At 50.6% G+C, this 27,412-nt stretch overlaps 1 protein-coding gene across 4 annotated transcripts in view; it reads right to left on the reverse strand.

Annotated features, from left to right (window-relative positions):
- The window catches only part of CAPN5 (calpain 5), a 128,859-nt gene that overhangs the window by 3,873 nt on the left and 97,574 nt on the right, over nt 1-27,412 (reverse strand). For all 4 annotated transcript variants that reach the window (XM_050930503.1, XM_050930523.1, XM_050930513.1 and 1 more), the window contains 8 exons: nt 21,172-21,380; nt 17,191-17,383; nt 14,724-14,917; nt 13,408-13,485; nt 10,493-10,688; nt 9,607-9,729; nt 8,472-8,668; nt 6,977-7,098 (listed from right to left, as the gene is read on the reverse strand). In XM_050930503.1, the coding sequence (XP_050786460.1) occupies nt 6,977-7,098; nt 8,472-8,668; nt 9,607-9,729; nt 10,493-10,688; nt 13,408-13,485; nt 14,724-14,917; nt 17,191-17,383; nt 21,172-21,380 (1,312 nt within the window). The remainder of the gene's footprint in view (nt 1-6,976; nt 7,099-8,471; nt 8,669-9,606; nt 9,730-10,492; nt 10,689-13,407; nt 13,486-14,723; nt 14,918-17,190; nt 17,384-21,171; nt 21,381-27,412) is intronic.

The raw sequence follows: 27,412 nt of genomic DNA on the forward strand, positions 1-27,412 counted from the left end.
TACACTTGGGAGAAAGGCCGGGTGTGGTCGCAACTGCACCTTGTCCTTATAGAAATCCGTATATTAGGGGTTCCAAAGTTAAGGCCTTAAGCTCAGACACCCTCTTGACTGAAGTTATAGCCAGCAAGAACACTACTTTCCAGGAAAGGCAGAGGAGGGAGCATGTTGCTAAGGGCTCGAAAGGAGGTCCCTTCAGTCTAGAGAGCACCAGGTTGAGCTCCCATGGGGGAATTGGCTGTATTGGAAGTATTTTCACACAACACACGGTCAACCTGTGGAACTCCCTGTCAGAGGATACTGTGAAGTTCAAGACTGTAACAAGGTTCAAAAAAGAACTAAGTAAATTAATGGCCAGAACGGACAGGGATGGTGTCCCTAGTCTCTGTTTCCCAGAAGCTGTGAATGGGCGATGGAATGGATCACTTGATGATTACCTGTTCTGTTCATTCCCTCTGGGGCACCTGGCATTGGCCACGTTGGAAGACAGGATACTGCGCTAGATGGACCATTGGTCCGACCCAGTATGGCCATTCTTATGTTCTTGACTGGAGTCCAGGAGAGCTCTGATGAACTCTATTCTCTGAGTTGGGGTTAGGGTCAACTTTGCCGCATTCAGTATCAGGCCGAACCTGTGGAACATCATTTGAATTAGGCTCACAAGGACCTCCACCTGGGCCCTGGAGCAGCCTTTGATTAGCCAGTCACTGAGGTACAGGAATACTTGCGCCTGCCATTTCCGCAGGAAGGCTGCCACGACCGACATGGACTTGGTGAACAGCCAAGGGGCCGCCGAGAGGCTGAAAGGGAGGACTGTGAACTGATAGTGGGTGTTGTTGACCAAAAGGCAGAGGAACTGTCTGTGGGACGGGATCATGGACACGTGAAAGTACTCATCCTTAAAGTTGAGGGCAGCGTTCCAGGCCCGCAGATCCAGGGAGGGGATAATGGAAGCCGGGGAGACCATGCAGAACTTTCTTTTTCATGAATTTGTTCAGGTTTCGCAGGTCTAAAATAGGTCTGAGCCCACCCTTGGTTTTCGGGATTAGGAAATATTGGGAATAGAGTCCCCCGCCCCTGAATTCTAGAGGAACTTCCTCTACTGTTCCGAGTTGTAGGAGCATTTGCACCTCCTGCATGAGAAGTTGCTCATGAGATGGGTCCTTGAAGAAGGACGGAGAAGGAGGGTGGGAAAGCAGGAGGGAACAGAATTGGAGAGAATATCTCCTTTTCTCAAGACCCATTGGTCTGAGTTGATTTGTGCCCAGGCATGGTAGAAATGGGATAGATGATTCACAAAAGGGAGGGGAAGGCTCTGGAATCTGAACTGGTGTGTTGCCCCCGGGCGCACCTTCAAAAGTTTGGCTTGGAGGCTTGGAGTGTCGGCCTGGTTGCCCATTTCTTATCCTCGTAGAGGTTCCCAGGCTACAGCTGTTGATGATGGAGGGGCTCGCGCCTCCGAAACCACCAACAAGGATCTGGACCCCGGCCCTTTGGGTTGGTGGTGGGCCCATGGGGTCCAGGACGGCCATTGAGCCAGAACTTGCCACTGAGGTGGCCATGACATCATGGATAGTGGCTGTCCACCTTATCTGGAGTGGCCAGCTTCGCCTAGAGGTGTATGATTCTGCCTCCAAGTCCGATGAGGACTCCGACCCCGGCAACCAAGGTGGTGCGGAGTGAGATGGTGCTGGGGAGCTGTGCCGAGGTGAAGGTGAGCGGTGCCGCATCATTGCTGGCTTGCCCCTAGAAGGCACTGTAACTCTTTGCGGTAACTGTGACAGTGCCAGTGTTCACACCCATATGGGGAACTGCGCCATCATTGCTATGAGGTCCCTCGCCGTCTCAAAGGTGTCTGGCATGGTGGGAAGGTCCAAGTTCCAACGCTCCCACACTAGGGAGTCCACTAGAACCGGACTCGACAGACCTCCCTGTGAGGCTGGAGTTGATGGTGCTGGCTGAGTGGGAGCCATAGAAGGGTGTCCTGGCATGGGACACACCCTGCCGGTGCCTCCTCGCTCCACTGCTTTAGTGGGAGAGAGACCTCTGTCGGCCTTCTTTCTTTTGTGTGGCACTGGCAAATGGGAGCGGTGCTGGGCACTCACACAGGAGGAGGTCTGCAGTGCCGGGGAGTGGCCGTGCCTAGGGTCCCTGGAGCCCGAGTCCTTTCTTGGCACTGCAGCCTCTCTTATGGAGGCCTGGGCGCTCCACACCAAAGTGTTGGGCTTGGGGTTGGATGCAACTGTGCTGACTGGGGACGAAGGGCTGACTCCATAAGGAGTCATTTCAGCCTAAATTCCCTTTCCTTTTCAGTCCTTGGGAAGAAGCCACTACAGATTTTGCACTTCTCAGTCTGATAGGCTTCCCTCAAACACGTGAAACAGGAGTCGTATGGGTCTCCCTTTGGTAAAGGTTCAGGCAGGACCCGCACAGTTTGAACTCCTGAGACCAAGGCATGTCCTGGTCCCCGGGAGGAGAATGTGGTGGGGGGAACCTCCAACTAAAGCTTATCTAAACTAATTAGGAACTACTTGAACTAATACTAAGTTTTCAACTATTTACAGGTATAACAAGAAAGAGTCCACTATGGGGTCGCTTGCCATTGCAAGAGAAGAGCTGCTCCAATGACCATCACCGATGGTAAGAAGGAACTGAAGAGGCGTGGATCTGCAGGGACCTATATACACCGCCAGGAAGGTGTTACTCAGGGGGCTCCACAGCTGACCTGATGGGTACCGCTAGGGGGAAACCTTCCAATGACTGTGCCGACCCGATGGGTACTGCTAGGGGAAAAACCTTCCGACGACCGCGCCAAACCAATGGGTACCGCTAGGGGGAAAACCTTCCAATGAAAAAGCCGAGCCGATGGGTACCGCTGGGGGAAAACCTTCCAAAGACTGCGCCGAGCCGATGGGCATCGCTAGGGGGAAAACCTTCCGATGACCGTGTCAAGCTGATGGGCACCGCTAGGGGGAAAACCTTCCAATGACTGGGCTGAGCCGATGGGTACCACCTAGGGGGAAAACCTTCCAACAACCGTGCTGACCCAGTGGGTACTGCTAGGGGGAAAACCTTCCGAAGACCATGCCGAGCCGGTGGGTACCACTAGAGGAAAACTTTCCGACGACTGTGCCGACCCAATGGGTATCGCTAGGGGGAAATCTTCTGATGACTGTGAACGCCTACTTGGAATTGACATGAGCAAGCACTCGAAGAAGAAATGAGGGTTACAGAATAGTTGGATTATTTCTTGGGGGCAATGTGCGTCTTAGGGAGGGACTTGAGTGCAGAGAGGGTGGTGGCTTGTGGCAAGGGTGACCAGATGTCCCGATTTTATAGGGACAGTGCCGATATTCGGGGCTTTTTCTCATATAGGTGCCTATTACCTACCCCCCACTGCCTGTCCCAGTTTTTCACACTTGCTATCTGGTCACTCTACTTGGGACAGGCAGTCTGTACACTAGGGGGCGACACAGAGACGAGGCTGTAGATTGGAGTGGGAGGTGGGATGAGCAGGGGTGGAGGAGGGAGCAGGATTCTGTGGGGTCATGAGGGTGAGGAGAAGAGTTTAAGCTAGACGTGATGGGTGGCAGGGGGACCAGGGGGAGGCCCAAGGATGGGCGTGTTACAAAGTCAGCCTGCTGGGCAAGGTAGATCATTGTAGCAGCTGTGCACTGGCTGGACTGGAAGGAGGTGCCCTGGGGGCCATGGGCAGGCCAGACACAGGGTGAAGCACTCTAGTCAGGGCCTGGGTGAGTGTGTGAGCTGCAGGGCCAGAAAAGAAGGATCCCGCATTAACCAACATTTCCCCGTTAGGAAGCAGGCCCATGTCCCCGTGTTTGCAGTGGGGAATGAATCATTGTTTGAGGGACAGAGCAGCCAGGTTGCAAGGTTAATGCTCTCACAAGAGACCTTGGTAACTGCCAAGGAAACACAGGCAGCTGTCAATGTTCCATCCAAGTGCACACTGGGAATGCTGAGGAACGAACCAATCCTCTTCCCAAGGCCAGAGACTGAACTTCCTCATCTCTTGTTCCCAGAGGAAACTTGGCAGTGATTTACCGCCCCCCTACTCCATAACTTTCCACTTCCTGGGGCTCCTTGCTTCCAGGATTAGAAACAGCTGCAGGATTTCGCAGCCATGTTTTCCAAACGCTTCTTTGGAAAGACCCATAAAAGCCTCATTTTCCACCAGCCAGAGCCAAATTCCACCCATAAATCGCTGCCCTCAAATGTCTGGGATGGGGTTGGGAGACAGAAGAGACACAATTGCCCTGAGAACCACCAAAGCACACGAATTGCTGGCAGTGGAGGACATCCAGCTGCTGATATTGCTCTGCCTTGATCTCAGTGATCTCACATGTAGTCAGAGGGCAGCAAGCTTTGCAGCTTGAAGTCGGGGAATCAGAACAGCTGGAATACGGCAGGGAAATGCCATTCCAGAGGCTGCATCTGGCATCTTGGTGTAAAAGGCATTACCTTACAGCCTCCTCATCACACTGTACCCGGGACCCGGTTCTTCAGAGCCAAGATCTCGGAGGGTGTAGAAGAGGCTCTGTCGACTGATTTCCTTCTCAAAAAGAGCACATCTTTAGAACAGCAGCAGGGTACGTGATCCCAGGACACTGGTTATCCATGAAAACCAGAGCACAAGGAGGATGAGGACAGAAGAGCCCTACACCCTGTGATCCAGATGTCAGGCTGGATTCTCCATTCACATCACTGACTTGAGCCCCTTGATTTCTAAAGGTTCCTAAACCATGCTCATCACCATAGTAGCTGAGTGCCTGAAAAAGCCTGGGAGGGGAAGCAATAGCCCAGAGATGAAGCAACTGTCTCAGGAGCAGCAGCAGCAGAGCTGGGACAAGAACCCAGCTCTCCGGTATCTCAGACCAGACCAGCCCCCTAGTCACCAGCCCACTGACTTTATCTACCAGTTGAGTGGAGCTGCCCCTGGGTTACACCAGGGTAGGTGAGTGACAACTCAGACCGATGGGTTCTATGAGCAGGGAGCCAGTAAGTCATTGTCTTTCCCCTGAGAAGAAACCTGCCAGGGATAAACCCCTCTACGCCCCTGCTGGAGAGCACAGAAGGGTTCTGTTTGCGGCATACGCAGCACAGCCTAAGGAAGGAGCAATGTTAGTCTTGAAACAGCCGCTTTGCCAGAAGGACCCTTCTCAAGGCCCAGCAAGGGATGCCCTTGATGCAGATTGCCTGGGAACTTATTACCAGTCTGGTCAAGAGAGGTGGTGAGAAGAGTTGTGAGAGGACGAGTTCCAATCAGGAAGAGTCATTAATGTCCATGGTAGCTACCAAGTTTCTTTTGAAAGCAGGACCAGCAAAAGTCACCCTTCTACCCCCACCACTATTATCCTAGGGTGTCTTGATCCAGAGGTAAGCGATGAAACTGAGTGGTGGGGTGGAGGCCCCTTGCCAAGTCGCTCTCTTTTGCAGCCAAGAAACAAGCCAGGACTCACCATTATGACTCTAGGGGGCGCTGTGCTGCTGTCTGCCTGATGAGAGGCCCTGCAAATGGCAAAGTGACAACAGAAGGTGCACGCCTCTGGAGAATCCACTGCCGGTTCCCAAAGGATAGAGGTGGGATGCAAGCAATTCAGTACCTGCAAGGGCCTAGACTCGATGCTTTAAAGACACATGGACCTCCCAGAGTCCCCTGGCACCTGCCAGCTATGCAGAGATACATGCTCTGTAACACGGTAACCACTTCCTAGCCCCAGCATGGTTTGAGCCCGTGTAGCTCCCCTTCTGGAACTGCAAAGGCCATGCTCAGTGACGGAAAGTGTCTGACCCCGTTTCGATCTCGCTAAACCATCAGTCTCCGTAACGCCTTGCAGCTCGTGATTGTGAGTGTGATTATGCTCTGTGTAATGTGCTGCCTGTTATCTCCCGTATGCCTCCAGCCTTGTGCAACGTCCTTTCTGTGATCGTGCCTTACAGGGCAGGGTGACGCGGTGACTCTAAATCTATGCAGAGCCGTTCTGTTAGTGTCCGAGAATCTCAAAATGGCTACCGCCTGTGAAAGCCTTAACACTCATAGGGGCCTTTTGATCTTTACAGAGCCCTTGGGTCTCACAAGATGCTCCTCTTCTGCTGATCTTCTAACAGTGACTTCACTGTAACATTGGAAACCTCTGGCTCCTTGACCCACGTCTCCAGGAGAGGTCGTGGGTCTGATTCTTCATTGCCTGGCATCTTGGGTAGTCATACACTCACGCTGTACTGGGGTACACAACCACGTAAGATGCCAGGCTGTGGAGAACTGATCCTGCAGGAATATAATGAATGATGGGGGATTGCTTGCAATGGCAGGTGTGAAAAGAGAATGAATTATATTGTAAAAATAAGAATGGATTTAAGAAATGTTGTATGTACCTTTAAGCAGAAATAAAAAATGCTGAAATACAGGTGCCAGGAAAAGAAACATTAGGCATAAACAAGGGTGCTAATGGCGAAACATTAACAGAAGATCAGTAATAGTTAGTAAGGAAGCCCAGGTAAACTTATCAGATTCTGCTTCCTTTGTTATCTTGTTAAGTGCTCGCCCTTTTATCTGTATAAATAAGATAGATTGTGTCTTGCATGGTGCTCATATTATCTGGGTGTTATTAGCAGAGCGCTGTGCTAATAAAACAGAGCGGTCTGACAAACTGTGAGTCCTGAGTCTAACTTTGACACAGGGGACTGGGCTCATTGACCCAGAAGGTCCCTCTCAGTCCTGTCTTCCAAATGGGGCTCTGTGAAATGAACCACATCCAATCCATCTCTTGTATTTCGAAGGAGCCCATCCCCATGGTACCCTGCCTTAGCACCTGTTGGATCATCAGTGTGTGCTGGGGGCCCTGGAACATGATCTGAAAACAAAGGACTTGGTCCTACTCGCCTTGTAACAAAACCAAAGTTCAACACTGGCTTCCCGTCCCTCAGCGAGTGCAGAACAAGCGATAAAAAAGGCCCGTACCTCCTTGGGAATCCTGGTTCTTCAGCCCAGCTGCTGCCAGGACATGGACTTGGGACACCACTTGTGGATAGCCACACATTCCACTCCAGCAGGTGCGGGGAGGCTCATCCAAGGTCAGCTCTCTGCATGTGGGATCAACAGCAAGGGAGACGTCATGTCAGACACGCCTGGGCTCCCAGAGCTCATGCCTCTTTCTGACAGCAGAGCCGTTGGCACCAATTCCGTGGGTGCTCCGGGGCTGGAGCATCCACGGGGAAAAAATGGTAGGTGCTTCTCCCCCGATCAGCGCCTCCCCCTCCCCCCAGCGCCTCCCACACCTTCCCCTCTCTCCCAGCACCTCCCGTGATCAGCTGTTCCTTGGGAGAAGCAAGGGCGGGGTGTACTCGGGGGAGGAGGAGCAACAGGGCAAGAAGAGGCAGAGTGGGGCTGGGGCCTTGGGGGAAGGGGTGGAGTGGGGACAGAACCTGGGGCAAAGCGGGGGCTGAGCACTTCCCGGCACAGTAGAAAGTCGGCGCCTCTGAGCAGAGCCCTGTTGCGGGATATTCTGAGGCAGATCTGGATATTGCTCCGGACGCCAATGGAGGAGAGAGTGAGGTGCGCATGGCTGGTTGGCCAATTGGGTCCCCACTGAAAGGAAACCCAATGCAAACTCCATGTGGATTTGGTGACTGGAAGGGCAGAGGATGGGGAAGGCCGAGTGAGGTCACTTGGTTTCCACCCCATGTTAAACCACGCTGCTTGTAACTTAGCAGTTGGGAAATAGGGTAAGAGAAAAGAAAATACCTCCAGGAATCCCCCAATCCCACACAGCCTGCAATGAGTCTGGTGGAATTTGCACCTCCCTACCTACCTTCCTGGCCATTTTCCTTCTTTCTTGCAGAGAATAAAAAAGGGGCAAAAGAAAGTGCAAATTCTAGGGCAGGGTACATGTTAATTGTGGAGCATGGATTTATTCCTCATATAAGGAGCAAACTCCTTCTGTCTAGCTAGCTATTGTACTGACATGGTGCCCATCACCCGAGCCTGTGAGCACCTCCTCATCTTTAACGCTTTATCCTCTCAGTGAGGTACTCTTATCCCCATTTTAGAGATGGGACACTGAGGCACAGAGAGACTGGCTCAAGGTCGCATAGGAAGTCTGTGGCAGAGCAGGGAACTGAAGTTGGAATCCTAGGAACTCCCAAGTCCCCAGTTAGTGCCCTAACCACTGGGCCATCCTTCCCTTCCTCATTTGTTTTACTAAGAAACACCTTAGTTTGCACGTTGGGTCATTAATCCACTAGGTTGCCCAGCGATCATGAACATCTGTCAGGTTCTGAAGCAGTTTGTGATCTGCAAATTCACCTGCAAAGTCACATTGTACCAGAACACTCCTACAGCAGGCCCTTGCTGACAGCTTCCTTCGGGCCAGGGCAGGGGTTGGGATCCAGTCCAGGGAGTTTACCCTGTTCCAGTTCGGCGCGTGATGCTGAGGATAAGAAGATGGGCTCCTTACCGGCAATCAGCAGGCACATCTGTGAAAACCCGGAGAAGGAACTCTCCCACGTGACCCGGGTCAAAGGTAGTTGGAATGATGACGTAGCGGCCTTCCTTCAGGTCTGTCCTCAGGAAGATGCTCCGGGAGTTAATGTAGATGGAGGTGGCCACTTGCTGCTGCAGGGTGTGCATCCTGTAATTCCGGTTCAGTTCAACCTGGGCATAGGTCACAACAGGATACTCAGCCCCTCCTTTCAACACCCATGGAATGACAGCCCCTTGCGTGGATCCACCTGCAGGGACTGAACCCACGGTGTCTGGGTCTAGAAGCAGAAGCCTCTGCAGCTTGAGCTAAAGCATCAGCTCCAGGGGAGGCAGGAGCAGATTCAGAAACCGCTCTATGTGGTCTAGCTACTAATGAGAGATGGTGCACCACACCAGGTAGGTTAAAGGGAGGTTCAGTGCTCGGGGTAACAGATCAGCCATTCCTATCCCTTCTGCTTTGCTGGGTGTATGTGTATTTACTGCCCTACCTCTCTGAAAGCTCGCCCAATTTCCCAATCTTTCTGATACTAACACCCTCGGTGCCCCCTCCTACCGCATTCATGCTGGCAGGTATGACTAAGCCAGTGGCACCCAGTCATTTCCCACTCACTGCTGCATGACCTAGGCCAGGCTTACAAGGTAGGCACCTCCTCCCTCCTTCACCATGTCTCCCCACAGTGCTTTTTCTACTACAGGTCTTTGGTCCCTCCGACCTCAGGCCCAAGATCTGGTGACCACAGACCCTGTCTGGGCAATGCATTGTCTTCCCATGTGTGTGAGTTCCTGACATCAGCGATCTGTGTCTGAGAGCCCGACACTAGAGGGCAGTGACACCGTGTGTGGGCTGCAATCCTACCCTCCCCGTGTGCTACCAGCTGCAGAGAGGGGAGGGGCCTAGTAACACCTTCAACTCAGCTGACCATGCCCCCTATAGTCATGGGGCAGCTTGACATTCCATCTATCCGCTGCTTACGCACTGAGGAGCGCTACAGCAGCGTTCCACCAGGGTCCTGCTTGGATTTGCTTGGGAAGCTTCCTCAGCCATCTGCCCCCTCCTATGCACCCAGGAAGCAAGCACTCAGGCTAACAATGCACATACTCTAGCTTACCTTGTGGATCTCAAACCCGATGGCCAAGTTCTCTCCTTTGCCCTCTTTGCGGCTGGTCCTCTTTGGTTTCTGCTGGATGCTGATTAGCACTTCGTCTTCTGCCTTTTTCACGTCAAACACGTACTAGAAGTAATGACACAGCCGAGAGAGGAAAGGTGAGAGACCTTCCATTCTGCAAGGTGTGCTAATGGCGAGGGGGAGCCGGGAGAGAAGGGTTAACTGTGCCAAGAGGGGTGCAGGAGCTTTCTCACCTCTGGATATAACCTGGGCCCAAATCCAGCAAGTGACTATGTGTTGAGTAGACTAAGTCTGATGTGTAGGGGATTTGCACTCGTGTGGGAAGTTCAGCACCCAGTCTGACCTGGCTCTGTCTGGGCAGACCCAAGCATGGGTTGTACAGGATTTCTCTCATCTGTCCATCCTATCACTCTTGGATCTGAGCCCCTCACAATTTGTAATGTATTTATCCTCACAGCACCCCTATGCTATTATCCCCATTGTACAGATGGGGAACTGAGGTATAAAAGAGTCGGGCGGAGCAGGGACTTGAACCCAGGTCTAGTCTTAGGTTAGTGCTCTAACCACTGGACCATGCTTCCTCTTGTTTCCAAAAGCCAGTGGCTTTGCTGCGCACAGACGTGTTTTCTTTGGTTTTGATGCACTGGCTAGCTCACTGCAAAGCTCTCAGCGCCAGAGACAAAAAGCACAGAAGAGCTCATTACAGGTGGTTAACCCCAGGACAGCATCATGGCTGGCTGCTCTGTTTAGGAGTCTGAAAGCCACTCCAGACTTTGACCTCCAATGGCTCAACTAGGCTCCTGTTACCCTGCCAGGCCTCAGGTCATTTCTGGCAGATCCCCTTCTCCATACCTCTCTGCCATCTCACCTGGGGGTTCTGCAGGAAGGTGGTTTTGTGGTTGATACAGCCTCCGGAGCGGTTCTTGAGGGGCTCGTCGTGTCTTGTCCACACCCCGCGCATCACCGCCTCCTCCCAAGTCTTGTGGATGCTCAGGTAGGAGGTGTTTATGAGACGGCACTTGATGATGTCGGTGAAATATTTGCAGAAGTCTTCAAATGTCATCCTACGACAGGAAAGGGGTCATTGGCAGTGCTGAGCCTCGTGTGCCTACAGCTCACCTTGTGCGGCCAATACACTACAAGCAGCCTGTGATCAGCTGTTATGTACCGGGTGCGTGATCCTGCCCTCTAGTGGCTGGTGCGCTGCAGCGTGGCTACGGGACATGCTCTCAGAGAAAGCAATGAGAACAATCTTTTAGCTCAAGCGGCAGAGACTTGTGGTTTTTGGAGCTGAAGGAGCAGGGTTCTAGTCCTGTCTTCCCATGCATACACGGGAGATTTATCTACTACCTGTGTCTGTTCTAGGCGGAACACCAGAAGGATTTGAACCCAGCACTTACAGAGCGGAGGCTGGATTTCCAAAGATGCTTAAGGGAGTTCGGCACCCAAATCCCATTGAAAGACTCCTTTGAAAATCACTACTTAAAAGTAGGGCTGTCAAATGATTAAAAAAATTAATTGCACTGTTAAACAATAATAGAATACCATTTATTTCAATGTTTTTGGATGTTTTCTACATTTTCAAGTAGATTGATTTAAATTACAACACAGAATATAAAGTGTGCAGTGCTCGCTTTATATTTATGTTTGATTACAAATATCTGCACTTAAAAACAAAAGAAATAGTATTTTTCAATTCACCTCATACAAGTACTGGAGTGCAATCTCTTTATCATGAAAGCTGAACTTACAAATACAGAATTATGTACAAAAAAGAATTGCATTAAAAAGTAAAACAATGTAAAGTTTTAGAGCCTGCAAGTCCACCTTGTTCTACTTCTTGTTCAGCCAATCGCTCAGACAAACAAGATTGATTACAATTTGCAGGAGATAATGCTGCTGCTTCTTGTTTACAATGTCACCTGAAAGTGAAAATAGGTGTTTGCATGGCACTGTTGTAGCCGGCGATGCAAGATATTTACATGCCAGATGCACTAAAGATTCCTATGCCCCTTCATGCTTCAACCACCATGCCAGAGGACGTGTCCATGCTGATGACAGGTTTTGCTCAATAATGATCCAAAGCAGTGTGGATCGACGCATGTTCATTTTCATCATCTGAGTCAGATGCCACCAGCAGAAGGTTAATTTTCTTATTTGGTGGTTCGGGTTCTGTAGTTTTTGCATCGGAGTGGTGCTCTTTTAAGACTTCTGACCTCGTCCCTCTCAGATTTTGGAAGGCACTTCAGATTCTTAAACCTTGCATCGAGTGCTGTAGCTATCTTTAGAAATCTCACATTGGTACCTTCTTTGCATTTTGTTAGATCTACAGTGAAAGTGTTCTTAAAACGAACAACATGTGCTCGGTCTTCATCCGAAACTGCTATAACATGAAATAAATGGCAGAATGAGGGTAAAACAGAGCAGGAGACATACAATTCTCCCCCAAGGAGCTCAATCAAAAATTTAATTAATGCATTGCTTTTTCTAATGAGCATCATCGACATGGAAGCATATCCTCTGGAATGATGGCTGAAGCATGAAGAGGCATATGAATCTTTAGCACATCTGGCACATAAATATCTTGTGATGCCAGCAGGCACTTCGGCAGCAGGTCCTTCACTCGCTCCGGGTCTTCGGGTGAGTAAAAATTAAAAAGGCGCCAGCGCGGGGCCTTCTTAGGCGTGGGGACTAATTCTGGGGAAATCGGCCTAAAGCCGGCCATGTCAGCTACAACAGTGCCATGCAAATGGCAATTCTCACTTTCTGGTGACATTGTAAATAAAAAGCCAGCAGCATTATCTCCGGTAAATATAAACAAACTTTTTATTCTTAGCGATTGGCTAAATAAGAAGTAGGACTGAGTGGACTTGTAGGCTCTAAAGTTTTACATTGTTTTGTTTCTGTGTGCAGCTATGAAACCAAGAAAAAAATCTACATTTTTAAGTTACACTTTCATGATACAGAGATTGCACTAAAGTACTTGTGTGAGGTGAACTGAAAAATACTATTTCTTTTGTTTATGTTATTATTTTTATTACAAATATTTGCACTGTAAAAATGATACACTGAGCACTGCACACTTTGCATATTGTGCTGTAATTGCAGCAAAGAGTCCTGTGGCACCTTATAGACTAACAGACGTTTTGGAGCATGAGCATCCGACGAAGTGGGTATTCACCCACGAAAGCTCATGCTCCAAAACGTCTGTTAGTCTATAAGGTGCCACAGGACTCTTTGCTGCATTTACAGATCCAGACTAACATGGCTACCCCTCTGATACCTGTGTTGTAATTGAAATCAATAGATTTGAAAATGTAGAAAAACATCCAAAAATACTGATTACATTTCAACTGGTATTCTGTTACTTAACAGCGCGATTAAAACTGCAATTAATCATGATTAATTTTTTTGAGTTAATCGCATGAGTTAACTGCATTTAATTGACTGCCCTGTTTAAAAGCATGGGCTTCTGTGGCTTGAGTGAAGGACTACAAGAGAAAAACCCCAAATGCGGACCAGCCACTACGGGGCGACAAAGAGCCATACTTGCCTAGGGTTCCAGCCACCCAGCGCTAATTCCACATGGTCTGATGTGTTCCCCTGAGGTTGTGAACTGGAGCCTTCACTGAAGCTTGTCTGGCATGGATTATTTTCAGACCTCTCTTGCTACATGCCGCGAGTCCTGTGCTCCCGTGCCAGTTCAATGGGAAATGGTGGGGTGGGAGTAATCAATCCACACAGCTGCCCCTTGACATTGTACAGAACCCAGCAGGGACTCACCAAAACTCTCCGTTGTCATCCACTGTCATCCCCAGCTTCTCTCGCTCACTCTTGCTCACCTTCTGCCACTCCTCAGAGCTGCCGAGGGGAACAGAAGGGAATCGTTACTGAGCGGAAAAGGGGAGACATCCTGGGGTTCAGCTGTTTATTCAGCCTGGGGGAATCTGCCCTGAGTAGGGGCCAGCACGAGGTCTGTGCATTACTTTAGCCACATTTGAGCCCTCTGGTGGAGCAAAGGGGATAGACAGCTGGATGGCATACAGCTCATGTAGCCCCTGGGCTGCTCTAGATTACACTGGGGGCTAGTTCAACACTCAAGGATCAGGGGAGTGAGTAAGTGGCTTTGATCTAACATTTTCCTCCCCTCCCTGTGTCTGGAGCAGAGTACACCTCGGCCAGACTGAGGATCTGGCCCACAGAGTTTGCAAACCCCACCAACTGTGCCAGAGGAGATTGCAAATTTGAACTTGCGCAGCCTGGCTGATGCACTGAGAGCAACCACCTCAAGCTCCACCCGTGGGGTTAACAGATTTCACGAGCAGCACGGCAGAGCTGCTTGGCTACCCCAGCAGGGCCAGATCCGTGGCTCCAGTGCCAGCCTCAGCAGCACAAAGCAGCTGGAAAGCTGCCCAGAAAGCAGCAGCTGAGGTTTCCCTAAGACACGGTGGGGGTGGGGAGAGGGAAATAGATCTATGCTGTCTCTACATCATTTGCTCCCTCTACCTGCATGGAGGGGGCATCAGGGTGGGGTGTGCCAGGGCAGAGCATACAATTCTCCCACAATTCTTGCCAGCTCTAAGGTTCTTAGGGGTGCCGCAGGATAAGTCCTACTGGGGGCCACCTTGCCTGGTCCTGGATTGGGGGAGCCAAAAGATGACTTCAAGCCACCCTCTGCTCTCTCCTTCAGCTGCACTGGGTGTAAACAGGCTGAGGATCTGGCCCATAACACCCACTAGACCCTTGATGAACCATATAAAGTCTGCTAGGCCCCAGGGAGAGCGTTCAGCACTGCGCAATCCCATCACAAACAGCCCCTGCAGCTGGCGCCCGGCCTCCTCAGGAAAAGACCTGTGTACATGGATGTTGGAGAAGCCAAACTGCCCACTGCTTGGCTGAGACATCATGTGGAATCAGAAACATTTTCAAATAGCGACGGGCCCTGAGTTTCACCAGCTCCAGCACCCCTGGGAGACAGTCCATCCCATCTGCCCATAATACCCCTCCTCACACCACAGGCCCCACAAACACACAGGATCTCAGCTGAGGAACGCTGGTGGGTAGGTAGCTGGCAACCTCCTCGCCTCAGCTTTACTCACGTGTCGCTCCATGGGCCGTTCCACTCCCTCTCCCCCCAGGGGTTCCGCAGCCGGATCATATCCAGCTTCTCTGACTTGAAGAAGGCCAGCAGGCCATGGCCCAGGCGGACTTTCCGCACGTCTGTCACAGCGTAGGCATGTCCTTTGACAAGGCCACAGTCCAGGCGGGCTTCCATGTCAGCTGCTGTGGTGGCCTGGCCAGAGAAACACAAAGCAGACCCACGGCTTTTGGCTCCAGGAAGGTTATCATAGAAACATAGATCATTTGGGTTGGAAGGGACCTCAAGAGATCATCTAGTCCAACCCCCTGCTCAAAGCAGGACCAGTCCCCCAAATCACCCTCTCAAGGATTGAACTCACAATGCTGGGTTTAGGAGGCCAATGCTCAAACCACTGAGCTATCCCTCCTTCCTGTGATGGTCTGTATCACTGTGTTTACCCTGTTTACAAAACTATAATGGATTTTGTACAAAGTAAGCCTTGTGAGGTATCATTTGAAAACCCATAATATGCTGTTTATTATTGTCCTGGTAAAATATGAGTCACAATATTAACATAAGAACGGCCATACTGGGTCAGACCAAAGGTCCATCTTGCCCAGTATCCTGTCTTCTGACAGTGGGCAATGCCAGGTGCCCCAGAGGGAATGAACAGAACAAGGAATCAAGTAATCCATCCCCTGTCACCCATTCCCAGCTTCTGGCAACCAGAGGCTAGGGACACCATCCCTGTCCATCCTGCCTAATAGCCATCAATGGACCTATCCTCCATGCATTTATCAAGTTCTTTTTTGAACCCTGTTACAGTCCTGGCCTTCACAAGGTCCTCTGGCAAAGAGTTCCACAGGTTGACTGTGTGTTGCATGAAGAAATACTTCCTTTTGTTTTTTTTTAAACCTGCTGCCTATTAATTTCATTTGGTCACCCCCAGTTCTTGTGTTATGAGAAGGAGTAAATAACACTTCCTTATTTACTTTCTCCACACTAATCATGATTTCACAGACCTCTATCATATCCCCCCTTAGTCATCTCTTTTCCAAGCTGAAAACTCCCAGTCTTATCAATCTCTCCTCATATGGAAGCTGTTCCATATCCCTAGTCATTTCTGTCACCCTTTACATTGTATGGAAAATTATAAGACTCTACTGTATAACATTACTGAGACACATTCCAGGTTTAGAAAAGCAGGCACAAACCAGTTCCTCAGAGACAAAAGGCAAACTGACAGCTCAGCCAGGTGTCAACAAAATCAGATGGACTATCACCTGGTCAGGCAGCCATTCTTTGGCGGGAAAAGGAGTGTGAGTGAGAAATTTACATTTTGGCAAAGAAGCAGCTGGGAGTTCGCATCCCCACAGGCTTGCTGTCTCCTGCACCCCAGCTGGAAATGAACCAACAGATTCCCACAGCTCTGGGGGTCTCCAGAAGGCAAGAGGCCTCTGAACTCACTCCAGGACCTCCATTATCAGAGTCTCCCTAGCTGTGGCTGCCTCCCAGCCCACCCCTACCCCCCATATCAAGGGTTTTCCCCCAGCGTGGAGGTGCTTGCAGAAGGTAACACAGCTTGGGGCTGTAAGAACTTTTCCTAGCAGGCGGCATGTGGCTGGGTGGACGGGGAGATTTTACTTCCTTAGTCCTGTCCCTGTCCAGGCACAGGTCCCCAAACCCAGGGAGAGCCCCTCCATGGAACCCCAGGAAAATGGGGAGGGATGGTGCACGTGGATCCCAGGTAGAAGAGCTGCCCCATTACAATCATCATGGGTCTGCAGCTCCAGAAGGCGGGGAGTGGGAAAGCTGAATGTCCTGCAGGGGGAAAGTGAGCGAAGGGAGATGCGTGCTGACTATCAGGGAACGCTGACGCAGTCTGGCCGTTACAGTCTCCTGAGGGAAGTGCTGGATGCCTCAGCACCCGAGACAGTTAAAATAGTATGAGGCTGGAGAATACACTGTAGGGAACATGCATTCGTTTGCAAAAAAGCAAGGGGGTGGTTAGATCCCGTACAGGGATTGTCCCTTCTCCAGACGCTATGATCTCTGATGACATGCGTGCATGGGACATCGAGAGAGGGGTTCCGTTGTTACGGGCGAACCCAGGAAGCACTAGCATCGCAGTGAACAAGTGATCATGTCCACAGTGGGTTGAAAGCCAGCCAGACCAGACGCACTGCAAATCAGCCCAGCCTTTTGTAAACCAGCCCAGATGCACTGCAACAGGGACTCCGAAAATAAAATTCTCCCTTAAGTGTCTGCATCACCAAGGGGCCCGATTCTGATCTCCCCGGGGAAGATCAGGCATCACTCTGTCAGCAGAGAGAGCTAAAGCAGGCTCACACTATCTACCTGGATTGTCAGCAATTTAGGGCAGGAACCATCCTTCCACTGTGTGTGTGCACAGAGCCCAGCTGATCCCTGACTGGGACCTCTCAGTGCCACTACCAGACAAACCACAACAGCTGCACACATCTTACTTTGATAGAGCAGCTGATGAGCCCTCCCCGGTTGTGGACCTTCAGCACTCGCTCAAAGAGGAGATTTCGTTTGGCTTCGTCGTTAACATAGTTCCCTTCGATCAGGTCGATGGGCTCAGAGACACCACCGGTAAAATCTACTAGTGCATCCGCTGTGTTGCCTCCATCTAGGGCCTCGTAGCACCCAGAGAGCCTGCAAGAGGGGAGGAATGAAGACAGCACGTGTGGAGGTTAGCAGCAGTCACGGGGCTCTAGGAGAGGGTTGGAGTATTGTAGTCTGTGTGCCCAATATTGCCCCCCAGATTGGGCTCTGACAGCATTTCCAGGACTGGGTGAGCCTCGACTGGTTTGTGTATTAAATAGGGGTGGACAAGCAGCTTTTCACGGTGACTGTCCTTCCGTCCTCCTTACCTCTGACCCCAGTTAAAAAGACAAAGCAAACCCCAAACCACACACACGTAGCTAACAAAGCTGGGCCCATCCTTCATCAGATTTGTTTGCTTGCAGGTTGTTTCTCTACCCACTCCCCATTGCAAGGACTGTCTTCTCCAATGGGGTCCCGATCCCAAGGATTCTACCCTACTAAAATAATAAGTCATAAAGAAGAGCCACCAACCACCACCAAATCTTCATGAAAATCTCCAGCCAAAACTTTCCTGAGGTTAAGAGGTTTTGATAGACTTCCCTCCCCTTGGATTTCTCATGAGCTGGGACAGGAAATGCTGAATGATTCTTCCCACTCGATTTCTGGCTCAAACAGAAGTGAGGAGCATCAGAAATCTCTCTGTGTGGCCAGCCCTGCATGAGTTTGGATAAGCAGCAGCGTTTGGTCTTTATCTGAACTGAAGCCATGGGCCAAGATTCTCCTCCTGGCAACCATTCCCCTGTAATTAATAGCAGCAAATGGTTGTGGGATTTAAGGCACGGGAGTGGGGTCCCTAGACCTAGGCTCTATCCTCAGCTCTGCCTCAACCTTCCTTGAACCACCCAGCAAGTCATGTAGGCCAACGTTGAACTCAGCAGGAGTCGCGGTTGCTCTGAAACTCAGGATGATCATATAGGTGCTTACCGTCAGGCATGCAAGTTGGAAAATATTGTCCTTGATCTCTGTGCACCTGTTTCAGTGCCTGTAAATTGAAGACACTAAAACCTACATTGCAGGGGGGGGTTGGTGAGATTTCACTTGTTCATCACTTTGAGAGCTCGGGATGGAAGGTGCAAAGCACAATTATTACGTTCACTGTTGTCAAACACAGCATAGGGCTGTTCCACACGTTCAGTTCTACGGGAGCGTTTTCTCCCCTCATAAGGAATCTTGATCAAAAGCTGGTAACAGCTGAAGCAGACTGCAAGATGTAATTTCACTTCCTAGGGGCTCCCCCAAATGCTGCCTGGTTTTGATCCAGATGGATATATGTCCCATCTGAACTTTTCCAGCCAAAACCTCAATGAAATATCACACAGAACTGCTGAGCAGCCCCTGCTTCCATGCAGAAAACGTGGGAAACTACAAATTTTGCCCCATTTGGACACAAAACCTTAAAATTGTGCAGGGTGCATGACGAACAATCTGGACATAAAGACGAAGTCTTGGGATGAACCAGGCCTCAGTTCTGAGTTTGTGATGGCAAACACCACCAGAAGAGGTTTATTGGTAGCATTTCAATAGGCACCGGGGGAGCATTTCATTTTCATACCAAGCAGGGGCATAGCCATGGGCAGGCCTGGGTGGGCTGCGGCCCACACACTTTGCATCCAGGCCCACCCAGATCAGGGCCAGAGCCCCCCAAATCCACAAGCTGGGATTCCCGGACCCTGGCTCAGTGTCCAGCCATGTCCCTCTCCTGCCGTTGCCACACGCTGCTGCCCCGATCTCCAGCCCCAGCCAGGGGTGTGCCTCATGGAGGCGGGTCTGAGCCAGTGGCAGATTAGCCACTGGGCCAGTGGGCCGTGTCCAGGGCCCTGGCCAATTGTGGGGCCCTGGCAAAATGGGCAACCCCACGCCAGGGGAGCAGGGTTGGGGCACTCCTGCTAGGGAGTGGGTCAAGCCCCCACGCCCTGACCCTGCTCCCTGGCAGGAACGTCAGGCGGGTGGAGCAGGGCAAGTCCTTGTGTGGGAAGGTTGCCCCTGTGTCATTGTTGCCCATCCAGTTTTCCTGTCCTAGTTATTCCACTGATGCCAAGGTGGGAACAATTCAGTGGTGGGGCCAATGGACAGGTGACAGCATCAGAATTCACAGTGCTGGGGCACTCCAGACACTCCAGCCCCCAAATGACTTGGAGGCTCTAGCTGGGAAAGTTTTGAGCAGATGGCGGAGACGATGTTAACTTAAGGTGGCAGTAAGAAGAACAGACTTCCCGGCTTGTGCATTAACAAGTCCCCTAACGGGCGAGCCAGGAGCTAATTGGGAGAGTGGTCTGCTGTTTCCTTCTTAGCCGGAACGAAGATGCTGGTAACCATCTGTGTCTGGGAAATGGGAGTGGAGGTGATGGGGAGACAGCAGTTTTCATCCTGTGTCTCAGTCTGGAGTCTCCAGCTCCCTGGGCTAGCGCCAGGCCTCCCAGCTAAAAGGAACCGTTCGCTGACAAGCCCAGGAAACTGGAGCCTCTGGGCCTGAGTTTGATCTCACTTACACTGGCATGCAGTAGGAGTAATGGCCAAAGCCAAAGGGGTGATACTGATGCAGAGTGCAGATGTGGAGAGAACCGACGAACTCACTCTCTGTTCAAGGGAAAAACCATTACATGGAAAGCAAAAATTAGGGGCAAAAACTCTGAGCTAAGTGCGTATGATGGCAAACTCCAGAGAATGTAAAGGCTCTGCTCTGGTTTGCAACCTTGCATGGAGATCTCTTGCAGGAGATTCCAGGTGATTTCAGGGAGGTGGGGCGAGCAGGACGGGGAGCAGTAGCACACATACAGTACCAGCTGCTTTCAGCACATCGAGGCGAGGCCATCCAGACTTCCCCTGAGCGCTGGGTGTCCCCGCGTCCACTGCAGGAGGGGCGCCTGCAGTGAGTCCCAATCAGAATTAGCATGCGGTAGGATTCAGTGCGAGGCCATGTTAGGGCTAGGTGTCAGGTTTGGATTTGTCACAGCGGAGCTGACGAGGATGCTGCCATCCTGACAGTGTCACGAGATCGGCAGTTCTCCTGGGATTTTGGCTGCATTCGAGGCTATTATGGGAAACAGTCCCCTGCCCATTTTTTAGACCTAACCTGGAACCAGAACTGGGAAGGGTGGGCATAGATGTGGGGATTTGACTGCAAAATGCTCCCCACCCCTTTCTGAAATTCAGAGGGACTCCACTAAGTTCCACTAAATGTCCATCAAAATAGTTCCAAACTTTTAGCAAGCTCAGCCACTCCAGGGAAGATGACAATCATCCTCCACCTGTAAGGAGGTTTGCCAGTGCCTCCCTTCGCCAGGGATAGATACAGAACTTTACAAAGTAAGAACCCATGATCAGTAATAATCATACCTAGCTTTTATACATAGGGCTGTCAGGTGTCCAGTTTTTGACCAGAAAAGTCGGTCAAAAAGCAACCTGGCAGTGTCCGGTCAGGTGTACTGACTGGACACCAAAAATGTGGTTACTGCGGGAGAGTGTTGAGTCATCAACCCATGCCAGCCCCTGCTGCCTCCTACCTGCATCTCATGGGCAGGCAGACTGCAGGCTCCCCATTAGGCTGCAGCTCCTGTCCCAGCCTGGGAGCAGAGGGAGCCCAGTGGAGACGAGAGAGGGGAGAGCAGCGAGCGATGCAGGAGGGGAGTGAGGAGTTAGCTGGGGAAGGGATGAGATGGGGGCAGACCTCAGGGGAAGAGGCAGGCCTGTGGCAGAGCCAGGACTCAAACCTAGGGCTTCCAAGTCCTAGTCCAGTGCTCAGTCCACAAGGCCATACTGCTTCCTGTAGAGCTAAATACACAGAGCACCAGGCAGGGCTGCAGTTCGGCCTCCATGGCTCCTGCTCGTATACCTACTTGGCATAGGCCTTCTCCACCAGCGCACACCAGAACTCGTTCTTGGCGTTGGAGTGGCAGTAGATGAGCTGGTTGCGAAGCGTTGGCAGGCGGTCGTCTATCACCACATCCACCCAGTCACCAAATCGCCAGAACTGGAAGTGGAAAATCCCGGCGTAGGTCTCTGGTTTTTCGGCATTCCACTCTTGTTCCTTCCAGTCTGGGATGACCTGTGTTAGTTGGGGGAACAATGGATTATTCACTTGTCCTGGAAAAGAAACTCCTCCCTCCAGCACTAATGCAGGGAATATTAGAGTGTCGTGGAGCCTGTTAGAAACGAGGGGTCTGCTTCAATGGCTTTCCCAGCCCAATATCCCATCTCTGCTATTGGCCAATGATAGTCAGTGGCTGCAGTTTGCCATTCCTGGCCAATGGGAGCTGCGGGAAGCGATGCCCTGGCCTGTGCCACTTCCAGCAACTCCCATTGGTCGGGAACAGCGAACCGCAGCCACTGGGAGCTGCAAGTGGCCGTACCCGCAGACGCTCAGGTAAACAAAGGGTCTCGCAGCGCACCGGGGACTTACCCTGAACAAGCCGTAAACCAAGTTTGGGAACCCCTGCACTAAACAGATTGAAATGCAGTTACATTGGTACAGGTGGCTGTAAAAAAATGCCATCTTCTTAGGTCCCACTGGGCATGACTCTGATGTGACCTGTTGACTTGAGTGCTGATTTACAGTGGGGGAGGTAAGAGGAGAATCGGACCCTCTACGTCTAGAGTCCGAGGTGTGTACATTACTGACTGCAACAGAGCAGCAGAATTCATTTCATGATCCCCTGATAGCAGGTGCTAGGACCCCAGGGGCAGCTGATTCACTCACCAGGTACTAGAGAAGCGGGGACTGTAGGGCCAGGGCCAGAAGAGATTCTGTCAAGTCAAGGCAGGGGAGAAAGCTTAGGCCGAGGCCTTGTTATTCATACTGTCAGTTAAGCTGTATAGGGTACGTTTGGACAACAGGCTGACTTGACTGAGTGAACTCCACCAGCTCAGACGTCCATTAACCCTGAAGCACCAGCACTGCTAGAGCAGAGACAGATGTTGCCTGTTTACCATCAGCAAAATTGTCGGCTCAATTCCAAATGCAAAATCCTTCCAACTGGTGATGATGTTTGAGCTGGCGACGGCCTGTCTGGAGTTCAGATGCCGGCTAGGCCTTGTGGTACTGGCAGCTTTGACTTGTACCCTGAGCATATGTGATCTGAGGCCACTGAGGGGTCGAACACTGAAGCCACCAGCATCTAGTGTAATTCTGCTGTTTTCACTGCCATTGCTCCTGATTGACAGGGTGGGAGCAGAATCAGGCCTAGACTACTTCAGTGCTGCTTCACTTGGCCTGTGAAGGGTAAATTCCCTTCCCAGTGACACAGGCAGGAGAAGCGAGGTGGAGGGAAGCCTCCTGGGGGACGGGGAGGAAGAGGAGAACCTCCGGAAAAATCCTGAACGGGAACGAACAGGCAGAAAATACTCTGTGAGGAAACGGAGACCTTAGAATCCCCCAGTTTGACATACAATTTCCTCTGATCTTCACCAGGCCCGAAACAAGATTGTTAGTGATGCTGATGCATGGAGCACAGGAATTGCTGAAGAGAGAGGATGGGCCTGGCCAGGCAGGCACCCAACTTGCCTCAGAGTTGGCCTGGAGGAAAGAGAGGGTGACCTACGGTGAACTGAACCCCCATGTGCTGTTTCAGGGAGATTCATCTGAAGCCCAAACAGCTCGGCAGGCAGGCTGGGAAATACCCCCCACAAAACTCCAGCTCGGTGGCAAACCATCTCTTGGACGCTTAAGCCAGCAAGAGCCTTGTTTTGTGGATTTATTTACTTAACCTTCTTCCAAAGTCACATCAGCTAAACTGGAGAAAGGTCCCCATGTCTGAACAAGGATGTCCCTCTTCACATTCACCCCTTACCTCACAGACAAATTACCAAGGGATCTCACAACCAGCATAATGTCCCATGGAGACAAGCCCTCAATAAGGATGTTCCTCTGGTTGTGCCCTGGGAAGGCTGGGATCTCCCTTTGCGGCAGGGAGCACCAAAGCCTCCACAGAGCAGCTCCGCAGCCACAGCACACACTAGGTGCTTGTGTGGGAAGATTTCTCCCTCTCCCCGTGCCTCAACTCAGCCTAGCTATTTGCTCCAGGTGCCAGCCTGAAGTTGTGGCCCTTAGCAATGACCCTCTCCACAGAATTCATTTTAGTTTCCATGCTACAGTGGGCACCATCCAAATCGTGGCCTGTACCATTCCTGACAGTTAAAAGATTATTAATTATGCCTTCAGTACCACACCCTGCCAGCACAGCTCGCCGCAGCACCACGCCCCGCCAGTGCATCGCTGCAGCACCGCAGTTCACCACAGGATCACGCCCTGCCAGTGCAGCTCACTGCAGGACCATACCCCACCAGCACAGCTTGCTGCAATACCGCAGTTCACCACAGTACCATGCCCTGCCACCGCAGCTCACTGCTGTACAGCAGTTCACCGCAGTACCACACCCCACCAGCGCAGCTCGCTGCAGTACCATGCCCCACCAGCGCCGCTCGCTGCAGTACCATACCCTGCTGCAGTACCACACCCCGCCAGCGCAGCTCGCTGCAGTACCACACCCCACCAGCACGGCTTGCTGCAGTACCATGCCCCACCAGCGCCGCTCGCTGCAGTACCATACCCTGCTGCAGTACCATACCCCGCCAGCGCAGCTCGCTGCAGTACCACACCCCACCAGCGCCGCTCGCTGCAGTACCACACCCTGCCAGCGCAGCTCGCTGCAGTACCACACCCCACCAGCGTAGCTCGCTGCAGTACCATGCCCCAGCAGCGCCACTCACTGCAGTACCATACCCTGCTGCAGTACCACACCCCGCCAGTACAGCTCGCTGCAATACCACACCCCACCAGTGCAGCTCACTGCAGTACCACACCCCACCACTGCAACTTGCGGCAGTACCATGCCCCACCAGTGCCGCTCGCTGCAGTACCATACCCTGCTGCACTACCACACCCTGCCAGTGCAGCTCGCTGCGGTACCACACCCCGCCAGTGCCGCTCGCTGCAGTACCATACCCTGCTGCACTACCACACCCTGCCAGTGCAGCTCGCTGCGGTACCACACCCCGCCAGCGCAGCTCGCTGCGGTACCACACCCCGCCAGTGCAGCTCGCTGCAGTACCATACCCCGCTGCAGTACCACACCCCGCCAGCTCAGCTCGCCACAGTATCACACCCTGCCAGCGCAGCTCGCCGCAGTACCGCGCCCCACCAGCACAGCTCACTGCAGTACCACGCCCTGGCAGCGCAGCTTGCTCCCTGAAGTGGTTCTGATCAATAGAAACTGAACAGAGAGAGCCCTGAGAATGAGTCATTCTCTGGAGGGTTTCGAGATTTCCATAAGCAGTTAGTGTAAGTGAAGACATCTGCGCTCCCTCTGCGAAGCTGCCAGCAATGGATTATACAGCACTCAAACCCACCTCCCCATCGAGTTGCTCCTGACTGCAGATCACACTAATTAATCATCCTATTGGGCCATTGTGTTAATCAACTCATTATTCATGCAGGTCTGCGAGTCATTAAAACATTTCTTACAGGTGGCTTCCCAGCCAGGGTGAATTAGAGTGCCTTGTGATAAAGGAGGATATTGAGATAATAGGCATCACAGAAACCTGGTGGACTGAGGACAATCAACGGGACACAATCATTCCGGGGTACAAAAAATATCGGAAGGCCAGAACAGGTCGTGCAGGGGGAGGAGTGGCACTATACGTGAAAGAAAATGTAGATTCAAATGAAGTAAAAATCTTAAGTGAATCCACATGTTCCATAGAATCGCTATGGATGGAAATTTCACACTCTAATAAAAATATAACATTAGGGATCTATTATCGACGACCTGACCAGGACAGTAATAGTGATGATGAAATGCTAAGGGAAATTAGAGATGCTATAAAAATTAAGAACCCAATAATATTGGGGGATTTCAATTATCCCCATATTGACAGGGAACATTTCACTTCAAGAAGAAATGCAGAGATAAAATTTCTCGATACTTTAAATGACTGCTTCATGGAGCAGCTGGTACGGGAACCCACAAGGGGAGAGGCAACTCTAGATTTAATCCTGAGTGGAGCACAGGAGCTGGTCCAAGAGGTAACTATAGCAGAACTGCTTGGAAATAGTGACCATAATACAATAGCATTCAACATCCCTGTGGGGGAAAGAACACCTCAACAGCTCAACACTGTGGCATTTAATTTCAAAAGAGGGAACTATACAAAAATGAGGGGGTTAGTTAAACAAAAGTTAAAAGATACAGTGACTAAAGTGAAATCCCTGCAAGTTGCATGGGCCCTTTTAAAAGACACCATAATAGAGGCCCAACTTCAATGTATACCCCAAATTAAGAAACACAGTAAAAGGACTAAAAAAGAGCCACCGTGGCTTAACAACCGTGTAAAAGAAGCAGTGAGAGATAAGAAGCCTTCCTTTAAAAAGTGGAAGTCAAATCCTAGTGAGGCAAATGGAAAGGAGCACAAACACTGCCAGCTTAAGTGCAAGAGTGTAATAAGAAAAGCCAAAGAGGAGTTTGAAGAACAGCTAGCCAAAAACTCCAAAGGTAATAACAAAATGTTTTTTAAGTACATCAGAAGCAGGAAACCTGCTAAACAACCAGTGGGGCCCCTTGACGATCAAAATACAAAAGGAGCACTTAAGGATGATGAAGTCATTGCGGAGAAACTAAATGGATTCTTTGCTTCAGTCTTCATGGCTGAGGATGTTAGGGAGATTCCCAAACCTGAGCCAGCTTTTGTAGGTGACAAATCTGAGGAACTGTCACAGATTGAAGTGTCACTAGAGGAGGTTTTGGAATTAATTGATACATTAACAAGTCACCGGGGCCAGATGGCATTCACCCAAGAGTTCTGAAAGAACTCAAATGTGAAGTTGCGGAACTATTATCTAAGGTTTGTAACCTGTCCTTTAAATCGGTTTCGGTACCCAATGACTGGAAGTTAGCTAATGTAATGCCAATATTTAAAAAGGGCTCTAGAGGTGATCCCGGCAATTACAGACCAGTAAGTCTAACGTTGGTACCGGGCAAATTAGTCTAAACAATAGTTAAGAATAAAATTGTCAGACACATAGAGAAACATAAACTGTTGAGCAATAGTCAACACGGTTTCTGTAAAGGGAAATCGTGTCTTACTAATCTATTAGAGTTCTCTGAAGGGGTCAACAAACATGTGGACAAGGGGGATCCAGTTGACATAGTGTACTTAGATTCCCAGAAAGCCTTTGACAAAGTCCCTCACCAAAGACTCTTATGTAAATTAAGCTGTCATGGGATAAAAGGGAAGGTCCTTTCATGGACTGAGAACTGGTTAAAAGACAGGGAACAAAGGGTAGGAATAAATGGTAAATTCTCAGAATGGAGAGGGGTAACTAGTGGTGTTCCCCAGGGGTCAGTCCTAGGACCAATCCTATTCAATTTATTCATAAATGATCTGGAGAAAGGGGTAAACAGTGAGGTGGCAAAGTTTGCAGATGATAATAAACTACTCAAGATAGTTAAGACCAAAGCAGATTGTGAAGAACTTCAAAAAGATCTCACAAAACTAAGTGATTGGGCAACAAAATGGCAAATGACATTTAATGTGGATAAATGTAAAGTAATGCACATTGGAAAAAATAACCCCAACTATACATACAATATGATGGGGGCTAATTTAGCTACAACGAATCAGGAAAAAGATCTTGGCGTCATCGTAGACAGTTCTCTGAAGATGTCCACGCAGTGCGCAGAGGCGGTCAAAAAAGCGAACAGGATGTTAGGAATCATTAAAAAGGGGATAGAGAATAAAACAGAGAATATCTTATTGATCATATATAAATCCATGGTACGCCCACATCTCGAATACTGTGTACAGATGTGGTCTCCTCACCTCAAAAAAGATATTCTAGCATTAGAAAAGGTTCAGAAAAGGGCAACTAAAATGATTAGCGGTTTGGAGAGGCTCCCATATGAGGAAAGATTAAAGAGGCTAGGCCTCTTCAGCTTGGAAAAGAGGAGACTAAGGGGGGATATGACAGAGGTATATAAAATCATGAGTGATGTTGAGAAAGTGGATAAGGAAAAGTTATTTACTTATTCCCATAATACAAGAACTAGGGGGTCACCAAATGAAATTAATAGGTAGCAGGTTTAA

This window comes from Gopherus flavomarginatus, chromosome 1 (genome assembly GCF_025201925.1).
Source record: "Gopherus flavomarginatus isolate rGopFla2 chromosome 1, rGopFla2.mat.asm, whole genome shotgun sequence".
NCBI classification, from domain to species: Eukaryota; Metazoa; Chordata; order Testudines; family Testudinidae; genus Gopherus; species Gopherus flavomarginatus.